Consider the following 18,609-nt stretch of genomic DNA (forward strand, 5'->3'; position numbering starts at 1 on the left):
GAAAGTGTTTGGCTTGCAAAACACAGTCCCATACGGAAACGGAAATTTTACTAGGTAAAAGCTATTTTGAAACATTCCGAATTCCGACAATCTCGCATAACAGTAGTTTTTCAAGCTGAGTTTTCTTTCCGTGAGTGTAAAGTCACGTGACCACCATGAGATTTTAAAATTATGGTATCATGTGATTTTTAGATCATAAGAGTAACCAATGAGAGGCCTTGATAAGAAGTGGAATTTATAGAATATATTAAAGAAGCTTTGTTGACAGTTGTCCTTAACCTAACTTAATTAGGTTTTGGTTTCCCTATTTTCCATTTAAGAAATATTTAAAGTAATTTAAAATAAAATGAGTTTGTGTACTTATATACCATTACAAAGAAGCCTAGTTATGGGCTACCAGTTGTGTTTTCCAGCTCGAACCTATGCGAAAGCTACCACAAGTAATCGTCCTTACACATTAGCACAATTAAAATGGCTAATAAATTTGACCCTTTGTAGGTGTAAGTATGTTGGGAATGAAAAAGAAAAAAGGTGTTAAAGGAGGGCCGGCTGTAGAAAAACGCATTCTCCCTGTCGAAACAGACCCAGAACGATTAGTAAACTATTGCTGTGGCTCAAACATTTATGTTACTGGTGAAGATGTTAAGTTGGGTGCTGATAGTGACTATCCAGACTGGTTGTGGAATCTACGGACTGGTCCAGCTCCTCCCCTTGAGGAGTTAGATCCACATTCTAAAGAATATTGGCTTAGAGTTAGGCAGTTGGCTATCCGACGACAAAATCAATTGAGAAGGATGAAGAAGTTTTAATCACATGTTACTGTATGTAGAGACTGTTTGATTTTAAAGTTTAAAGATGATTTAAATGTGTGTTACTTCAATCAAGCATTAACAAGTGAAATACTGGGCTGGTTGGTTTGTTTGTAATTTTTGTCATCTCTGTAGAGCAACATTGCAAGAAAGGTTCAGGACTGCTATATTCATATCAAAGAAAAAACCATAAAACCTACAAAACTAAGTTTAATTTTAATCACCACCTTCAGGATACTTTTTTAATAACTTGACAACAGGTTTGTAAACATACTCAAATGCATTATTGCCAAATATAAAATCTATATGTCCAAAAGTGTTACCAGGCACCTGGTACATCCCTACTAAAGTAGTTAAATTTTTAGACAACCGGTTTACATCAATAGAACTGGTTATTATATCATTTAAAGCATACACTAAGTAGATTGGTCGTTTAATATTGGCCAGTTTGTATTGTGGAGGCTTCAAAGTGCCATACTTTATCATGTTCCCTTTTGGGCCGTAGTCATACTGTTGAAATTTACCATCATTCCAAATTTCCTGAGCATAATGAACTAGAGTTTTGGTGGAGGCGCCAGCTGGGTCATGGGCTACTATTTTGGGTAAGGAAGTCATATTAAACTCATTTTTGTTGAACCCTATAAGTTTAAACAGCAACTTGTAATATAACAAAAACCATTGAAACCTTGCTTTTGTACCTGCTAAAACAAATAATAAGTTTCCACAAATCTCCTGTCCATAACTCTTTTCACATTCATAGGACAACATTTCAAGAACTTTATTAGTAGGAGCCAATTCGTTTATTCCTAGAAACTTAGCTATCCATCTCAGATCGTTAGTAAAAGGCGCCAGGTATCTAATAGGGCTGCGCAAATGGGTCATGAAAGCTGTAGGCGCAAGCGCTACAATCACTTTAATATTTTTGGCGACTTGTGGTAAAGTAGATGCGAGTACAAGAGAAATAGTTGTACCCATTGAGTGCCCTATATAAATTATTTCACCTGGTTTTCCTGTTTTAAAAAATAATATGCTAGAAAAGTTTATTAGAATTTGAGAATAGTGTTACCAGTAGTGTTGCTTATATGATAAAGCACTGCAGGTACATCTTTAGTTGCTATTTCATGCCAACTGAAATTCCAATATTTAGGGCTGGAAATTGGTAATTCCACATGTCCTTTCGAGTATATATTTCCTCTAGCGTTTCCGAGCCACACGTCATACCCATTATCAGCAAGGGTAAAAGCTTGTAATATTATCAATTTATTAAAGAAAATTGTAATTCTTTTTATCTATTGCATTCCATGCCTACCAAATGTTGTGTTGCCATTCAAAATCCAATCGGCGCTACTTCCTAACAACCCATGTTGTAAATATACAGGTTGTCCTCCTTTTGAGCCATCTTTACCACCTGGGATTCTATGAACAGTTAACAAATAACCGTCTTCACTTTCAACCACGTGACTCTCCGAAGGATAACCATGCCTTCTGATTATCTGTGGTACGTCGAGGGTTTCGTCTGGGTCAAATTCCCAACTGCCCCATAGCTTCTTGTATACTGTTTTCAGATTTAGGTCATTTAGACTGATGCTGACCATACGTTTCTGTTGTACATGAATTTGATTTCTGCGTACTGTTTCTTGTGAAATTGTTGCTTTTACGGTAAATAGTAATACCAGGACGTAGACTGCTAGGTTGGCTTGGTTTGCCATCGTCAACACTTTGCTAAAATACAGTGAAATGTATGTAAAAAAGGATTATTGTGACCCGGCCGGCAAAACTACACTGCCAATGCATTATTTTTGTTATCGCGAAGCTTGTTATAAGTGTTTTGGGTTTGAAAATTAGATAACGATCAACCTTGGACACTGGTCAACTGGTCCGGCTTCAAATAGTACCCGATATTAACCACTGTAAATTCATTTACAACTTAATACGCAAAGTGCAAGTCTAATTAAGTTTTAGTATAGGCTGACCCTTGTATTGAGACAATTTTTATTCAACAGTTTATTGTTGACTCCATTTTAAAAGTGATTCATTGATATTGTATTAGTCAGTTTTTCGGTTAATGTTTTTTTTTTAGCTAAAATTAGTCATTTTCTTCTGAGTAAAAATTGGACACTACAAATAGTAACAATTAAGATGAAAGGGTTATTACCTATTATTCATCCACTCTCTTTTTCCAAAGTTAAAGAAAACAAAGTAAAGCTATGAAAGAATTAAGGGCAAAAATGTTCTCCTCCATCCAGGAACACAACAAGTGCAGCAATATTGATTTTGTCACTTTATGCTAGATTGCAGACTTTGAGGTCTTTTTTAAGGAACTGAATAAGCTAGTAATAAGTAAGAAGAAAGACTTTTGTTCCCTTCATGCATTCGGCGTGACGTCAACGCATTTTTGATTTATTTTTGGTATACCTCCTTACGCAATAGGCTGTCAAACGCTTTGTACTGCCCCTAAATATATGCAACCGCAACTGCATCAAACAATTTTGTTCCCATTTTACTTTTTTGTTATTAATGTGCACTTTATCTCATTTTGAACGAATGCCCATAAATTTACAATTCAAACACCCAGTTATGTTTAGTTTGCTGAACTTGTCTCTGGTTTGCTCTTATTTTTAGTTTTCAACTACTCAGCTCTAGTTCTGGCCTGTCAACAGTGTCAACCGCTAGTAATTTGGCTGATTTTGATTTTTGACATTTCAACAAAAATAAGAACTTGGACCCTTGTTGGTGCAACCTAAACATTACCCACCAATTCAACCCTTGGGAAGTGACAACAAAGGATTTCGAACCCTCACCAAGGACAGCCACCCTTGACACTATACTGATACCGTCTGAGCTCGAACATTCATCTTAATATGACCACAATTAGCTCAGAAGACTCTAGCACTGCACCAAGAATATTCCATATATCTGATCATATATCTTCTACATGCTCAGAAGACAGTCCTAACGTGCACAGGTGTCCCCTTTGCAAGAAGTTTAGAAGTGGTTTTTACTGTAAAGATTGTGTTCAGCAAGGTTTGGTGACTGCCAAAACTGGCCAAAGGTGAGAGTTTGGTAGTTTTTTAGTGTATTGCAATACTGTCTTTTCTTGTCTAGTCTTTGTAATGTTCGAAGAGCCTTGGAGGAAGTGACTATTAACCGACTAAATATTGAACAGTCCTGTTTAAATGCCTTGGAAAGCAAATTAAGATATGACACATTAGTATGTACAATTTATACACATTTATTTTGTATTGTAACTGAATCTTTGTTAGTTATCCAAGGTACGTCAAGGGCGAGAAAGAAACAAAATGATCCGTCTAGCTCTAGAGGAAAAAAGACAAAATAGGCAAACCTTAAATGAAAAACTAGCTAAGTTAAAGGAAAATAATGAGGTAGGGTTTCAATTCAAGACTTTTTGGTGTTCAAGTTACTAATAAAACCTTTATAGAAAGGCAGTGAAAAACTCAGACACTACAAAACTAAAAGTGGTTCACTGGAGGATTGTGTCTCAAAAAAACATTGTGATGTATCTGCAGTACAGGATAAACTTCTTAACAAAAGTGAGGAAGTGAAAAAGCTGGCTCGACTGAGGGTGCAACAATTATTTAAATATGTTTTCCCCATATCTGAGGTGAATCCCACAGTGTAAGCACAGAATTTTTGGGTTAAATTTGTGGTTAAGTGTTGTAATTTTAAAACAGGGAGATGGAATCTAGTGGTGACAGCATGATCAAGGAGCTAGCTGAAGCTTCACAAACCACTTATTTAAAAGATATGTGGGTTTATACTGATTATTCCAATGAGACTCAGTTTTCAATTGTGGCTCCTTGCTTGCCTGGTAGCGGAAACTATTCCAATTATAACTTGTGGGGTAAGAGAATTTTATTTAAAAGTTAATTGTATTAAAATTTAAACTCAAATTGGTCCATTCATCAATCAAGAAGTTTAATTAATGCTGTCTTTGTTGTCTACTTACAAAGGAACAGAAAAAAAGATAACAAGGAGACATGGCAAAATAAACAGATTTCAAACATCTGACTCATACTGAGAAGATAAAGTAACTAAATTAAGTCAACTTTATATTTCATTTACTTCAAGAGTTCTGGTTGGCTGGGTCTGGGGTCTTATGAATAAAATTCACAAAAAACTTGGTCGTCATAAGTGACATGTGTCAGTGACATAATTTGACAGTTAATCACAAGATATCTCTCAGACATTCTGATTAAATGCCCAAGTGTCATGTGACCAGACTGACACATCACTTAAGTTTTTCCTATCTTTAGGATTATTTTAGAAATGCAAGAGGCAGGGTGAGTTTTTCTATGTTTAGTGAAGGAATTTTGGAAACTAGCAGAGTTACAAAGTCAGTGTTTATTACAGTGTTAAAAGACCAATTGAAAAGTGTTTTTCATATTTTCAAAAAGTTCTTTGCTCACTAGATATTTAACAAAAACCAAATTTTGCCAATTTCGTCTAGCCGATTTATTATGGCTTGTAGAAAAATTATGTTCAGATTCTTTGTTTATGAGCTGAATGATTTAAGCTAATTAAATCATTTCTATCACCTATCTTTTTTGATATATGAAATAAACTTACATTTTTTGAATAGAAGGCATATTCGAAAAGAACTTTCCTAGAAAAGTCCGATAATTATACCAAAAAGTACCTTCATAAGTCATATTTAAGTCTTTTACAGACGCAACGCTCGGTTATTACCTCATTTCAAATTTTTTCATACCAGTATTCTACTTTCAGATTTCAGCAAATTAATTAACACATCAAATAATTAGTTTAATCTTTAATGACAAAAAATTGCGCAAATAAATTAAGATGGCGATGTCGGTTGCACATAACCACCGCCTACTATACTAGAAAGCCTAGGGCCGCATTCGTTTTCAAGCGCCATGGAGCGAGCAGAGCTTTTTGACGTCATAATGACGTAATTTGACAATTGGCCAAATTATGGTTTTGCGAAATTACGTCATCGTGACGTCAAAAACGCTCTGCTTGCTCCATGGAGCTTGAAAACGAATGCGGCTTGGAAGGTGCTTGTCAAAAATTCCAATATGGCGGAAATAGTGGTGACAGTTTGCGTTTGTTTGTATTGTGGAAATTGAGTTTTTTAAGGATTAGATGAATTTTTACGGTTTAAAATCAAGACTTGAGGTTATTTGCGTAAGTTATTTTTGTTTGCTGCCGTTCATAAGATTTCAAGCCACATTGTAACAGCAATTCAGGAAAAAGCCCAACCGTGTCAGTTTTTTACTTTACAAAAAACCGGATCTAACTCAACAGTGGTTGAACACTTTGAAGTGGGATGATTTACTCCAACACTATACTCAATGGTAAATATCAGTGCTTTCTAGTACAGTAAACTTATTGGGTACTTGTTACATGCACAGGTATGTGAGTTACATTTTAAAGCATCCTTCATTGTGAGAGCAACAAAAATAATTTTGAATAAATGTTCTTGGTAATAACATAAACACCATTTACCAATTTTGCTTACCTAGTTTTAAGGATTTACAGATTTTCTTACATTGAACAATGTTTAAACTAGTTTGCTGTGTGTTGTACTTTCCAGGACAAATGTTCTAACCAATTTGTTTAGGCTGGACTTGATTGTGTATAAAAAGCTCTATCTATACATATCTGGATCAGGAATGAACCTTTCTTTGATTTTCACTCACAACTTGCACTCAACTACACGAAACAATTTAAAAAAAAACATATTTCTTACTGCATCTGCATACATGACACACATGTCATACATACAGTGACATTTAAGGCTTTCTAGTATAGAGGGCGGTGACATAACACAATCGCCATCTTGATTTATTTATTGTCTGACACTGACAGTTGATATAAGCCATTTTCTTTCGGTTTAAAATTTCGGATCCAAAGGTCACGTGACTTCCGTGTGGTTTTGTAATCATGGTGTCATGTGATTTCTAGATCATAACCCGTTCCGATCAGCTAAAAGCTATCAATTTGAGTTTTCTGATTCTCGTCGAGTTTAAAATAGATAATTTATTGAACTTGTAAAAGTTAATTATAATATTTTTTTTTAATTTGGAGACGTAGGGCAGAAATCAAAAACTTTTTCAATAAAAAACTAACTACACTAAACTCATGAGATGAATCATGAGTTTAGTGTAGTCAAATGACGTAAAATAGCAAACGCTGCGCTGTGAAGCTTTAAAATCAAGATGGCCGGAATTCAAACTGCTTTGTAGCGCTGTTAATTTCCGAGATCCCTTCACTAAACATTGAAAAAAACGTACCCTCTGTAAACCTGACAATGGCCGCATTTGTTTTCACGCTCCATGGAGCGAGCAGGGTGTCTATTCTTGAAACAAGGGAAGGGAGTTATCAAGAGAAATGTATGCAGAATGTGACAGGAACCTGCCATTATAAAGTCTTCTCTCACGTTCTATCAGCACTTCTATTGAAAATCCTGTTCCCTGCTTTCAAGAATTAGTACCCAGAAGGTTTTTGACGTCACAATGACGTAAATTGGCTCGTCTTCGTCTCGAACTACCTAATTTCTCGATAGAAATCAAATACTTTCCACCTGAGTATGTAATACTATTACTGACGAGGAGCCGATGTAATTTGTCATGTTTCACTTTGTCAAAGGCTTTCTTGAAATCGATGTAACACGCATTGTTAAGTCAGGCATACACCTTTTGGTTTACATCAAGACAGCGCTGGAAAAGAACATTAATCCCGAAAAGCGCCTCTCGCGGAATCCAAACTGTTGCCTATGTCCTCGTCGAGTCTTCTGTAAATTCTTTTATGGATGATCTTTCGGTAATCCGAGCATTCTCCTGGATTTGGTTTGATGGATTGTTTAGGAATTTCTCCTTTATCATAAATGCGATTAAAAAGGTTTAGCAGGATATCAATCACATCATCATCAAAGAGTTTGATAAGCTCTATATGGGTATTTGATCAGCATCAGCAACTTTCCCGGATTCCATAGTTTTCAGAGCATATACTATTTCTGTTGTTAATATTTTTAGATGTATATTGCTTGATTCTAGAACCGGTTTTGGAGGTTACCTACTTTTATGCTTTTGTTGCTTTAGCTCAAAATCGTGATGGAATGGCCATCTCAAAGGACACGGATAAAATGGAAATTAATCCAGCCTTCACCATAGCAGCTGCCCTAACTTACACTGCCCAATTAGTAAACGTGCTTTCGTTCTTCCTTAACGTTAGACTTCCGTACAAACTACTATACAGGTTGATTGACGTTTTACGGCATAAAACAAACCACCTTAATTTACTTTGGTGTTTTTTTTTTATAGTGATTTTAGCAGTGTAAATTTAAACGAACGACAGTTCAACAAAAGAGTAGCCCGTTTGAATGCCAACATTTTACATTTGTGCATATCGCAAAAAATTGACATGTCGTCGTTGAGTCCAACGGCGACAATTCAGAATATTTTGCAGCTTAGGGATAATGAAGCAGCCGATTTGGGCAGGTAAGATTGTGTACTGCACTGTAATGAATATTGACTAATTTTGGTAATTAGACAAGGTCCAGTTGATGTTAGTGACGCCAAGGCTAGAGTGTTTGAGAGTGCAATTTTAAGTGATCTCAAAACTTCAGACGACTCTGACTCGGACGAGGGTGATTCATTGACTAAAGAATGGGAGACTGTAATACTGTTTGAATTTGAGTTAAAATTGTCAAAGTGACTTGTTTTGTTTTAGGTACCATCTGTACTGCAATATCCTGAGGCAATGCCGGGTCCTGCGAATGTGCAATCAAGCTTAATCAACGCTCAACAAGTATGCATAATTATGTTTATTTAATTACAATTTTTAAGTTTTACGTTGTATAGGCAAGCAGCATGGCGGGCGGTCTAATGAACAGCGCTGTTGCCAGTGTAGCTTCGATTTGGCGAGGATTTACCGGTCGGTAGTGAAGGTTTATAGATTTTTATATCAAATTATTTGTGTTTTAACTTTCTTCAACAATTATTTCTCTAGTTCAGGGAATACTTCAAATATTCACATCTTCAATATTTTTGATTTACGTATTGCTTAATGTGAAATAAGTTCGAAAATTAATAAATATTTCATAATAAAGTGCACAACCTAAACCCTAACTTTGTTTTTGTAAAGTTTATTATTATAATTCTAATAATACCAGATATTTTGCTAATGTTCTCAGTGGTGTAAAGTCGGGCTGAATATTCAAGAATGCCCATAGAATCTTCCGTTTATAAAAACAAAAAATACTACACTATTCTGATGCAATATTATTAGAACACTCTGTATCAGAGATGTAAAAGCGGTAATTTTCGAGTCAAAAAATTTCTATTTTTGGAAATTTACCGGAAAATTAATTTATGGTTAAATAAAAATTTTCCTTGATAGAGAAAACAACTGTCAAACTTGTCATGCCTTCTAATGAGATAATTTAAGACCACATTCGTTTTCAAGCTCCATGAAGCGAGGAGAGCGTTTTTGACGTCACTATGACGTAATTTGGCAAAACCATAATTTGAGCATTTGTCAAATTACGTCATTGTGACGTCAAAAAAGCTCTGCTCGCTCCATGGAGCTTGAAAACGAATGCGGCCTAAGACATCTAACCGCCATTTGCACCGTCGTACTTTAAGCATAGCTTAAGTTAAGTGTGGTTTAGAGTATGACTTTTTTCACCTGTACTGTCACAGTCTTACCCACACTTAAATTAAGCTCGGCGTACAAAACGATGGTGCAAACGGGGGTAAATTATTTTTGAATTTTCAGATTTTCCAATTTTTTCCGGAAAATTACCGGAAACTTTCTGAAAAATGTTGTAACCTCAACACTTTTCAAAATAATATGAATTTTTAAAAAAATATTTATAAATTTATCTCTTCTGGACAACACATTCCCGGTATAAAAGCTTTAATCTTTCGGTAGCGTGACATTTCTACTATGGTATACGGGGTGATCAAAAAACAATTTCAAGGGCTACAAATTGGTATATCGAACCACTCTGTAACTGTCAAAATAACAGAGTTACTCCGCTGTCACAGTAAAAACTGTCAAAATCAAACAACTCAGTTTTAACACTAAATAACTCACTTATTCGACGTTTTAGGTAAAAACGTTATACAGGGTCGTCAAAAGAGAATTTCAAGGGCTACAAATTGGTATATTGAACCAATTATTGACAATACAATGGAGTAGTTTACAGGGCGATTCAATGAATTTTTAACATCCTTGTAACTTGTACCAAAAATGAATCTTGTATATATTTACATATACTTTATTCCTAGATAATCCATCAATATACAGGGTGTCCCAAATTTGAGCAACAAACCAAACTTATAATTTTTTTTTGAGCGAAATTTTGGTGCACTTTTCCAGAAAATCGTCTATAACTCGCTTATTTGAAACACCCTCTATAAACACAAAAAGCAAGGGTGCCACGCCCTAAAGTGTCAAAATTGACATAATTTTAAGGTCATCTCTGAAACGGTGCCAGTTAAAGCAAAATGGACGTCAGATTTTTGTTCCCCAGGTTCAAATTAGTTAAAAAAATACTTTGATTAAGGAAAATCCAAAATGGTCGCCGGTAGTATAGTAGGCCCGAAAAATCCCTAATTAAAAAAAAAAACCTTAATTTTTCCAGCTTATTTGAAACACCCTGTATAAACACACCGTATAAGAAAAGAAAGCTTATGATGGGGGCTATCACGTGACGTTGAGCCGGCACGGCTAAGTTGCCCCGCTTAGCCGCTAGAGGGCGTGAAAGTTGGCTCTCGTTTTTTGCAGTTTTTGGTCAATATCTCGGGAACGTTTCAGGTTAGAAATCTGAAGTTTTTACCACAAATGGTTGACACGCACTGTTTGAATTTGAAAAATTAAAAACTAGAATTGTCAAGAAATTTCAAGTAAACATTTTTTATTTTCGAAATTAACTTCAACTGCCAAATACCTTCAAATTAATAGTACCAAAATGTAAAAAACAAATTATTTTTGAATTTTTTGATACGTCAATTTTTCTGGAAAATTACCGAACATTTTCTGGAAAAATTTCCATAAATTTATTTTTCCGGAAATTTTACATTTTGCTCTGTATAGTGTAGTAGATTGGTAATAGAACATTCCTAAGTTGAGTAGCTACAGAGAATACCAAACTAAAATCCTAGATTTAAAGAATAAAGAAGAATGACATCGTAGGATTGTCATCTCACAAAGGTAACTAAGGAACATAACCTCAATAAACAAACTCAGAAAATTTGGGTTAAACATGTCAAGTTAAAAGCAGAAAAATCGACAAATTCGATTAAAAAATGATTAAATGAGAGGAGGAACTGTAAAACAAGCCTTTATGGAAAATAAATGCCCACTAGCAGTGCAGCTGCCGCTGTCGTAAGTGTTATATTCAACTATTACGGTGAATTTAGTTTGAATCTCATCCCCTACACTTTTTTGTGAACTAGGACAAAAAGAAGAGGGTTCGAACTCTAACTGCTAGTCAGCACAATTCCGATAAGTACCTTCTTAAAATAGCGCCTGCTTTACCCACAGATAAAAGACGGTCTTTGTATGTCCGATCACACAGTACCTTAAATGCAACAAGTATATGTAAGGGTCAGGAGAATTCAGGATTTGACTCTGTGGCCCTACAAACTGGACCTGACGGCGTCTTACGCGTTTCACGTTCACAAAACGAGAAAGAAACACATCCGGACCGAATTTGTTTAGACAGAAGAGGACTGACACATGTTCCCATTATTGATGGTGAACCTAGGTGAGTGTTTTCTAATTAAACTCATAATTTTATTAATAGAAAATTAATTTCAGATTAAGATTACTATCCTTGCAACACAATTTGATAAACAACCTAGAGACTTTATTTAAGCAGCAGTTTCCTGCACTAGTATTTCTAGATTTGTATGACAACCAATTAGAACATCTCAAATCACTGGGGGGTTTGGACAATTTAAGGGTTTTACTCATAGGAAAAAACAGGTAACATTCAACCACCAATTTATTAACATATTTTTTTTTGGATTCAATTATTAGGATAAGAAAAGTGGATAACCTGGAATGCTTGAAAAAACTGGAAGTGTTAGATTTGCATGGCAATCAAATAGGGCAAATCTCAGGGTTGTGTGGCCTATCCGAATTAAAAGTACTGAATTTAGCTGGCAACCAAATTCGCATTATTAATCCCAAGGATCTGCAAGGTCTGGATTCCTTACAAGAGTTAAATTTGCGTCGGAACAGGCTTAGGAAGCTGTTAGGTTGTGGTGGTTTAAACAATTTGGCAAAGTTGTTTGTAAGCAACAATGATTTACAGGGGTGAGTGACCAGTTGTTGAATTATAGGTGGGTTGTTGTAAGTGTTAAGTTTGTTTTGTAGTGTGGAGGATATATGCAGTATAGCCAGATCATCAAACATTAAAGAAATTACTATAGATGGGAATCCTGTGTTTTTAACTGGGGACTGTACTTCCTTTTTGGTTTCATATTTGCCACATTTGGCAAAGTTAAATGGAATGCAGATTAATGATCAGGTATAAAGTAGTTAAAATTATAAAAACAGAAATTGACCGTTTTGGCAATTATTGCTCTTCAAACAGTTTCAAAAGCGTTCGATTAGATCTTTTTATACACAATAATAATTTTTTATTTTAATGGTCAACTCACTCAGACTGCTATACTTGAGTTTATACCCTCTAGTGTCGGAATGTTTTATATGTATAAGGAAACCAACATCTCCCGCCTTTACGTCATTTCCCTTGTACTGTTCTCGCGGAGTGTACCCGTGCGTCACGAAGGCTACGTCATTTATAATCATATGAATCAAATCAAATTTTCGTCAACAAACCTGTTGTGTTCATATTATAGAAAAGGGCGTGTCTAAAGCTTCGTCACATTTAAAATTTTGCGTGTATTGTCAATCAGAAGGTAGAGATCTTTGGCTGCAAATTTGCACTAAAACAACCTCATACCAAAGCAAATCAAAAATATCTTGACCGAAATAACATTTTTTATTTATGAGAAGTCTCTGTTTGGATCATAGAATTCCATCTAAATTTGAAACCTAATTTATTTACCAAAATTCGCAGAGATGTATCACCAATATGTAGTATTTCTTTAACTTTAAGCTCTTGATTTAGGTTCTGGATGGTTATATGTTTCTCTAAAATAAATACAACAAATTAAAAAAGAAATTTTTATGAAAATTCTATAATGCAACCCAAAAATCTCAGTCTCTGGAAACAATGAAATGTTAATAGATGTTTTTTACAAAAGTAGATATATTTTACTATTATTAACATACTATCGTTGTACAGATCATATAATGTATTTCGAACATCCATTTTAATGCTTTCAGATAAATTAGTGGTCTTGACCCGTCGGTAACGTCTCGATTTACGTTTTCTAGGTGAGGAAATCATAAGATTACTTGCTTACTTTTTCCGAATCGAATAAACAGTTTTGCGGGAAATTTTCAAAGCAGCTGCAACCTTCTAGTATCAAAAAAAAAATACATCACTAAGAATATATAAGGTCTTAAAAATGTCTTATTTTCTTCCTGAACAGATGATAAAGCTTCTAAAGGTCCTCCATTGGTTTTTTCCAATTCAAAATATTCCCAAAGGTTAAAAATTAACTGCTGAACTTGACGGTGGAGAATTTTTCCAGGCCTTTTATAAAAAAATACTGTAATAGTGAGTAATTCCGAATTTAGGAAAAACCAAATGGCTAAATAAAAACCATAATAGACACTCTTCTTTTTTTTCAAAACTGGTTAGTAATTGTGCCAATTTTGGTAAGATCGTGACAGCCGACATAAAAAAAATAAAAGTATTAATAATAATATTATGAAAGTACTTACAGAATGTTAAAAGCGTAGAAGCAATAGCTCTTAAAAGAACTGTGGTGATGTGGTAAATAGAAAACTATATAAATGATTAACAACACAAAGAAACGGAAAAGAATTAATAGTAAACAAATCAAATAAATTTCGATGGTTTTCAAACTGACAATGACTGCGCTAATCAGTAAATGTTTTTTTTGGAAGACATTCACTTAGATATTTACCCTTTCTGAAAGTGTACAATAGACAAGGATGAAGTCAATAATGCATGTCTGCTTCTAAATCACAGTGGGATGACGCACGGGTAAACTCAGAACAGTTGATGACCCGATTTTAGAGTCAGATGCTCTTCTCCTTTCCGTCTTACTTCGCTGAGACCCACTATGTCCCACTTTATGTGTTTCAATTCTTTAGTTTGTGTTACTATTCAATAAATCCATAATCACTATGATTGATTTTTTTATTAGGCTCGGAAAGCTGCAATGGCTTGGAGAAGAAATAAAGAAGCAACTAATGCCGCTTTTATGGACTTAACAAGTGAAACTTCCTTGAATAGTCGCAGGGAAGAAGTGATATCAAACGCGCGCACAAATTGGGAACTACTCAGGTTTTAATTCACTACATTCCTTAACAATTTTGAATATATAAAATAATACGTTTTAGGTCACAAACAAAATGCCTTACAAACAGCAACACAACAGCAGTGGACAAATCAGTAAAAAACTTAAAACCCGACTCGGATTTTGTGCTCACGTCTTTATCTAAACCGAACATTGTACGCTTGCCCGCTCAAAAATCAAAGTCTTTTATTAAAATTCCACCCAAAGTTCCTTTGCTGCCTGATAAAAAACTTGTCAGAACTACTTCACAAGATACAGAAAACTCTGGGAGCACTACGAGTAATTCCAACGCGGACGTTCTAAAATTGCCTCCAATCTTGTTACCGATCATTAGCAAGCTGGAAAAACGATCAGGCAGTTTGTCAAGTAGCGTAGGCCCGAACATCGATAGTTCAAGTTCAATGGCGAGCGGAAGTGACGCGGCTCAGAGCAGTTCAAGTTCCAGTTCCAGTGAAAGTTCGGAATCGGAGACCGAGGATAATGTTTTGCCCAACCAAAGCGATCAAAGAACACTACCCGAGTTGGAGAAGCACAATTCGAGCATCACGGATGATACTCTGAGTAATTTGAGTTCAAACGCTTCGATTTTGAGCACGTCGGAGAGCGAAAAGTGCAGTTTGAAGAGTCGGAGTGTGAAGAGTGCAGCGAGTGGGAGAGCCCCTCCTGTCCGGACTAATAGTAGGGCTGCAACGGCTAAACCAAAGAAGAGCACTGTTCAGAGTTCTCCAACTGATCGGTAAGAGTCAATACAAAGTGATATATTTTCTAGTTTGAAAACATGCAGAGCTGACAAATTAAGTTAGATCAGTTTGTTTAGGCAGTTTCAAGCATTTGAGTATTTAGAATGACATCATGTCTTAAGAATTAAATAGTGCAGCTTAACAGCTTTACAGTTGTCTTGAAAATAAGGATTTTTTTTTCAAGAAAATAAAGAAAATTTATTTATTTAATTTATAGAAAAGGTACATTTTTGTAGGGATGTCAAGTGTTTACCATTATAGTTAGTTTTAGTAGGATTTTATGTAGTTATTAAGAAAATTAACAGTATTACTTGATGAACTTCAAAGGAGGTGAAAAAGGTGGTACGTGGAGGTAGAAGGTGGGATAAAAGGTTTTTTGTTGTTTTTATGGTGGTTGATTGTCAGAGATACTTTGAAAGAGCTAAAAAAGTCAATTTAAAAAAAAAGAGAAATTCGAGCAAAAATCAGGCTATTGAAGATCAGGGGATCGTAGAAAGCTGTTTCCTTCCGGAACGGAAGTTACTGGGTGTAATACCGAGTGCTACCAGCAATTGTACCGTCTAGTCCACGTTATGACATGGAGCAGATTGTGATAGAGGACCTATTCCAGAAGTGGTTAAATCGATAACCGAGGAGGCCTCCCGGCTGTTACCGAGGTACAGCCTTTGCAGTTAAAAATCCACCTCAACGGAAAAGAAGAAGATTGGTCAACTGACGGTTTATTTTGGACAATTTGGACTCTTTGACGAAGAGTATTAGTTGTAAGTAGTTTGTAATTTTTTGTATTAAAGACATTTGTAGTTTCAATGATATATTTAGAAGCAGGATTTTTAGGTAGAAAGTAAGTTGAATAGATTTAGTTATTTACCTTAAAAATAACTTGGCATCCCTATTATAGAATTTTTATTCAAGCTTATTTATTTAAATTTTCTTTATTTACTAGATTATTAGAATGAATGGTCAGGGTGAATCTGTTGCCAGTTATGATGATATTATCATGCAACTACGAGGTGAGGGAGATTTCAGTAAATCTCATCTTCAGAATGATAATAATCATGACACAGTGCAGGCTAACTCATTCCTTCGTTTTAATGGTTTTATGCTAATATTTGTCTAGGAGAAATCATAAGTAAACGAGGGGTAGATCGCCGAGGTATTTTGAGACATTGTCTGTGTATTTCAAAATGTTTTAATACAACAAAATTGTCTAAAAATTGAACAGAACAGCATAGGCACATGTAATTATTATGGTAAAATCTTTGTAACATGATATTGAGTTGAAACAATTACAAATTATTATAATAATTTACCAGTTTTTCAATATTTAAACTACATTTTTAAGGTCACATGACCTACTGTCCCAGACTTTTTAGGCACTCTGTATACAGATGTGGTAAAAGAAAAACCGACCATAGGAAAACCATGTAACTGACAGAGAAATATTGATATTGCATGCGCGAAACAAAGACAGAAAATCTAACTTTCTTGTAGCCGAAAACTTCGGGGCAATATTGCCAGAAGCTTATCCTGTCTTGCGACTTTTTTAGGATTTCTGTTTATGTCTTGCATATGCTATTATCAATGATTATCTGTGCCTTACATGGTTTTCCTATGGTCAGTCCTACACCTGGATATACAAAAAAAACATTAAACTATAACACCACAACACAAGTGTAAAATGAACTTTTTATGACTTTTTATCAAACATTTTATGACCTGACAACATCGCGTTTTAGAGAACAAGGAGGCGATTACCTCATAGAAATATGCGGTAGACACTTAAACGTCTACGGCCAAGGTGCGTTAAGGTTTATCGACAAACCATGGAGTCCTGTCAAAGCCGGTGACGTCACTACCGTTAAATTCAATTACGTCAATTTTAACAGCGTGGTGGGGTTTCTGTGTAAGGTGAAACACCGGTGAGTTTATTAAGAAAATTAATGTAACACAGTAGTCATAGATTAATTCGATCTTAGGTTTCCCAATGTGGAACACTTCTTTTTTAAAGAAACCAACATAAGTTGCCTGGGACAAATGAATGCCTTATCGGAAGTGCAGGGTTTGGTTTCTTTAACGGTTGATCCGGAAGGGAATCCCATAACACTGAAGGAGTGGCGTAGCTACGCTATTTATCGATTGGCGCATTGGGGATTGAAACTGATCAATGGAGTAGAGGTAATACCAATAAACTTTTTTAGTATTTGGATTAATAACGAAATAGGTGAGCGAGGACGACGTGGCAAAAGCCAACGCGGAATATCAGAGTTTAAGTGATCTGGTGCTATGGTCATTGCCTGGAGTATTGTTGCAGCCGTTATTATCCAGGCTGCGTATAGACGTAAGTCAAGGAATGACGGAACAAAATGCGAAGAAATGGCTACTTAAAGCTGATCCGGCTTTGAGGAGTGTGGTCAGTAAAGAAGCGTTACAATGGAAAAAAGGGGCAGTTAATCAGGTAAGCTTGTCGAGAATTATAAATAGAAGAAGTACACAAGAGAAGAAAAAGCTTTCGAGGTTTTTTTTTCTAGGATGATTTAGCTTTAAGACAGAAAGCAAAGCAACATCTTTCAATGCTGCTAGAAGAAACTGCTAATGCAGTCAACAAACTTAAAATTTTGGATCGCGATTGGCCTAAAATCCTACACGAATTTGTTCAAAACACCCTGATCGACTATTCGCAGCTCGACCTGTACACGAAACGTAAAATTCAGGAATTAACTAATAATAAATAAGGCTATTGTAAGTTTACCTTATTGATTTTTACTACAAAATAACAGTTACTATAATATTAAAAAGCAGTTCACACTATTTTAATATCCTAATCCTATTCCTAATCCTACCGGGTGACCCAATAAGACCATATATGTTCCATAGACCATAGATGTTCCTCGGCCATATCTCGGGAACCGTTCGTCGTATAACTTTGGGGTAAAAAAATATACTGGGTAAATTGGCCATGAAGAATCGCTGGAAAATATTTTCAAGTTCTAGAAATGACCACAAGAGGTGCCAACTGTCCTAAATTTAAAAAATGCATTTTCTATAAATTTTGCATAACAAACTACAAACTTTAACTTCTTAAAAGTTTGACCAATTTTAACAAATTTGGTATCGTTGAAAAGAGCATTTCTTGGGCAAATATAGCATCAACTATAATATAGTTAATATAGTTGAATCTTTCTCCGCCAGGGGGCTAGTTTTGATACCATGACCCAAATTCAAAATTAATCAAAAAAATCAAACGGAATGGTATGACTTTTTCTTTATGAAAAAGAAGCCAAGTAACATCCAAATAGGCTAGTGAAAACCGTGTTTTAAAATCTCATTCCTCACCTCAAATATTGGGAAAATCAGATTAATGGATCTTTGAAGGCCAAGTATCTCGCGGTAAATGTCCCAAAAGTATTAAAAATTTAGCTACGAAATGAATAATATATTAAAGAAGGAATTGTGAGTCTAAATAATCTTCATTTAAAATTCGGTTTTCTAGCAGAAGCACAGAAGTTCCACTGATGAAACACACTTTAAAATGTCTTCTTCAGGTAAATTGTGTTTTGACTGTAATATTTTTCACCCTGGTGTAACACATTCAAATGTCCACTTAGT

At 35.2% G+C, this 18,609-nt stretch overlaps 4 protein-coding genes across 4 annotated transcripts; 3 read left to right on the forward strand and 1 right to left on the reverse strand.

Moving 5' to 3' along the window:
- The first annotated feature begins 257 nt into the window (after positions 1 to 257).
- mRpL54 (mitochondrial ribosomal protein L54) lies at positions 258 to 859 on the forward strand. The gene is made up of 2 exons (XM_081973184.1): positions 258 to 440; positions 499 to 859. The coding sequence occupies exons 1-2, from the start codon at positions 347 to 349 to the stop codon at positions 807 to 809; spliced, it is 405 nt and encodes a 134-aa protein (XP_081829310.1). The 5' UTR covers positions 258 to 346; the 3' UTR covers positions 810 to 859.
- A 142-nt stretch (positions 860 to 1,001) lies between these two features.
- LOC145724747 (lipase 3-like) lies at positions 1,002 to 3,176 on the reverse strand. Its single transcript, XM_081973168.1, has 5 exons — positions 2,965 to 3,176; positions 2,119 to 2,531; positions 1,876 to 2,052; positions 1,508 to 1,819; positions 1,002 to 1,447 (listed from the first exon to the last, which is right to left on the reverse strand). The coding sequence occupies exons 1-5, from the start codon at positions 2,973 to 2,975 to the stop codon at positions 1,026 to 1,028; spliced, it is 1,335 nt and encodes a 444-aa protein (XP_081829294.1). The 5' UTR covers positions 2,976 to 3,176; the 3' UTR covers positions 1,002 to 1,025.
- Positions 3,177 to 3,471: 295 nt separating this feature from the next.
- Atg14 (autophagy related protein 14) lies at positions 3,472 to 8,914 on the forward strand. The gene is made up of 10 exons (XM_081973167.1): positions 3,472 to 3,861; positions 3,915 to 4,020; positions 4,073 to 4,192; positions 4,249 to 4,445; positions 4,502 to 4,671; positions 7,892 to 8,048; positions 8,114 to 8,290; positions 8,342 to 8,468; positions 8,523 to 8,600; positions 8,654 to 8,914. The coding sequence occupies exons 1-10, from the start codon at positions 3,671 to 3,673 to the stop codon at positions 8,732 to 8,734; spliced, it is 1,404 nt and encodes a 467-aa protein (XP_081829293.1). The 5' UTR covers positions 3,472 to 3,670; the 3' UTR covers positions 8,735 to 8,914.
- A 2,103-nt stretch (positions 8,915 to 11,017) lies between these two features.
- On the forward strand, positions 11,018 to 17,801 carry LOC145724744 (uncharacterized). The gene is made up of 11 exons (XM_081973155.1): positions 11,018 to 11,183; positions 11,255 to 11,565; positions 11,619 to 11,786; positions 11,841 to 12,119; positions 12,180 to 12,333; positions 14,111 to 14,250; positions 14,307 to 14,999; positions 16,740 to 16,922; positions 16,980 to 17,178; positions 17,225 to 17,458; positions 17,532 to 17,801. The coding sequence occupies exons 1-11, from the start codon at positions 11,154 to 11,156 to the stop codon at positions 17,733 to 17,735; spliced, it is 2,595 nt and encodes an 864-aa protein (XP_081829281.1). The 5' UTR covers positions 11,018 to 11,153; the 3' UTR covers positions 17,736 to 17,801.
- The last annotated feature ends 808 nt before the right edge of the window (positions 17,802 to 18,609 follow it).

The sequence above is a fragment of the Ips typographus genome, linkage group LG2 (genome assembly GCF_016097725.1).
Source record: "Ips typographus isolate SLU linkage group LG2, UJ_Ityp_2.0, whole genome shotgun sequence".
NCBI classification, from domain to species: Eukaryota; Metazoa; Arthropoda; class Insecta; order Coleoptera; family Curculionidae; genus Ips; species Ips typographus.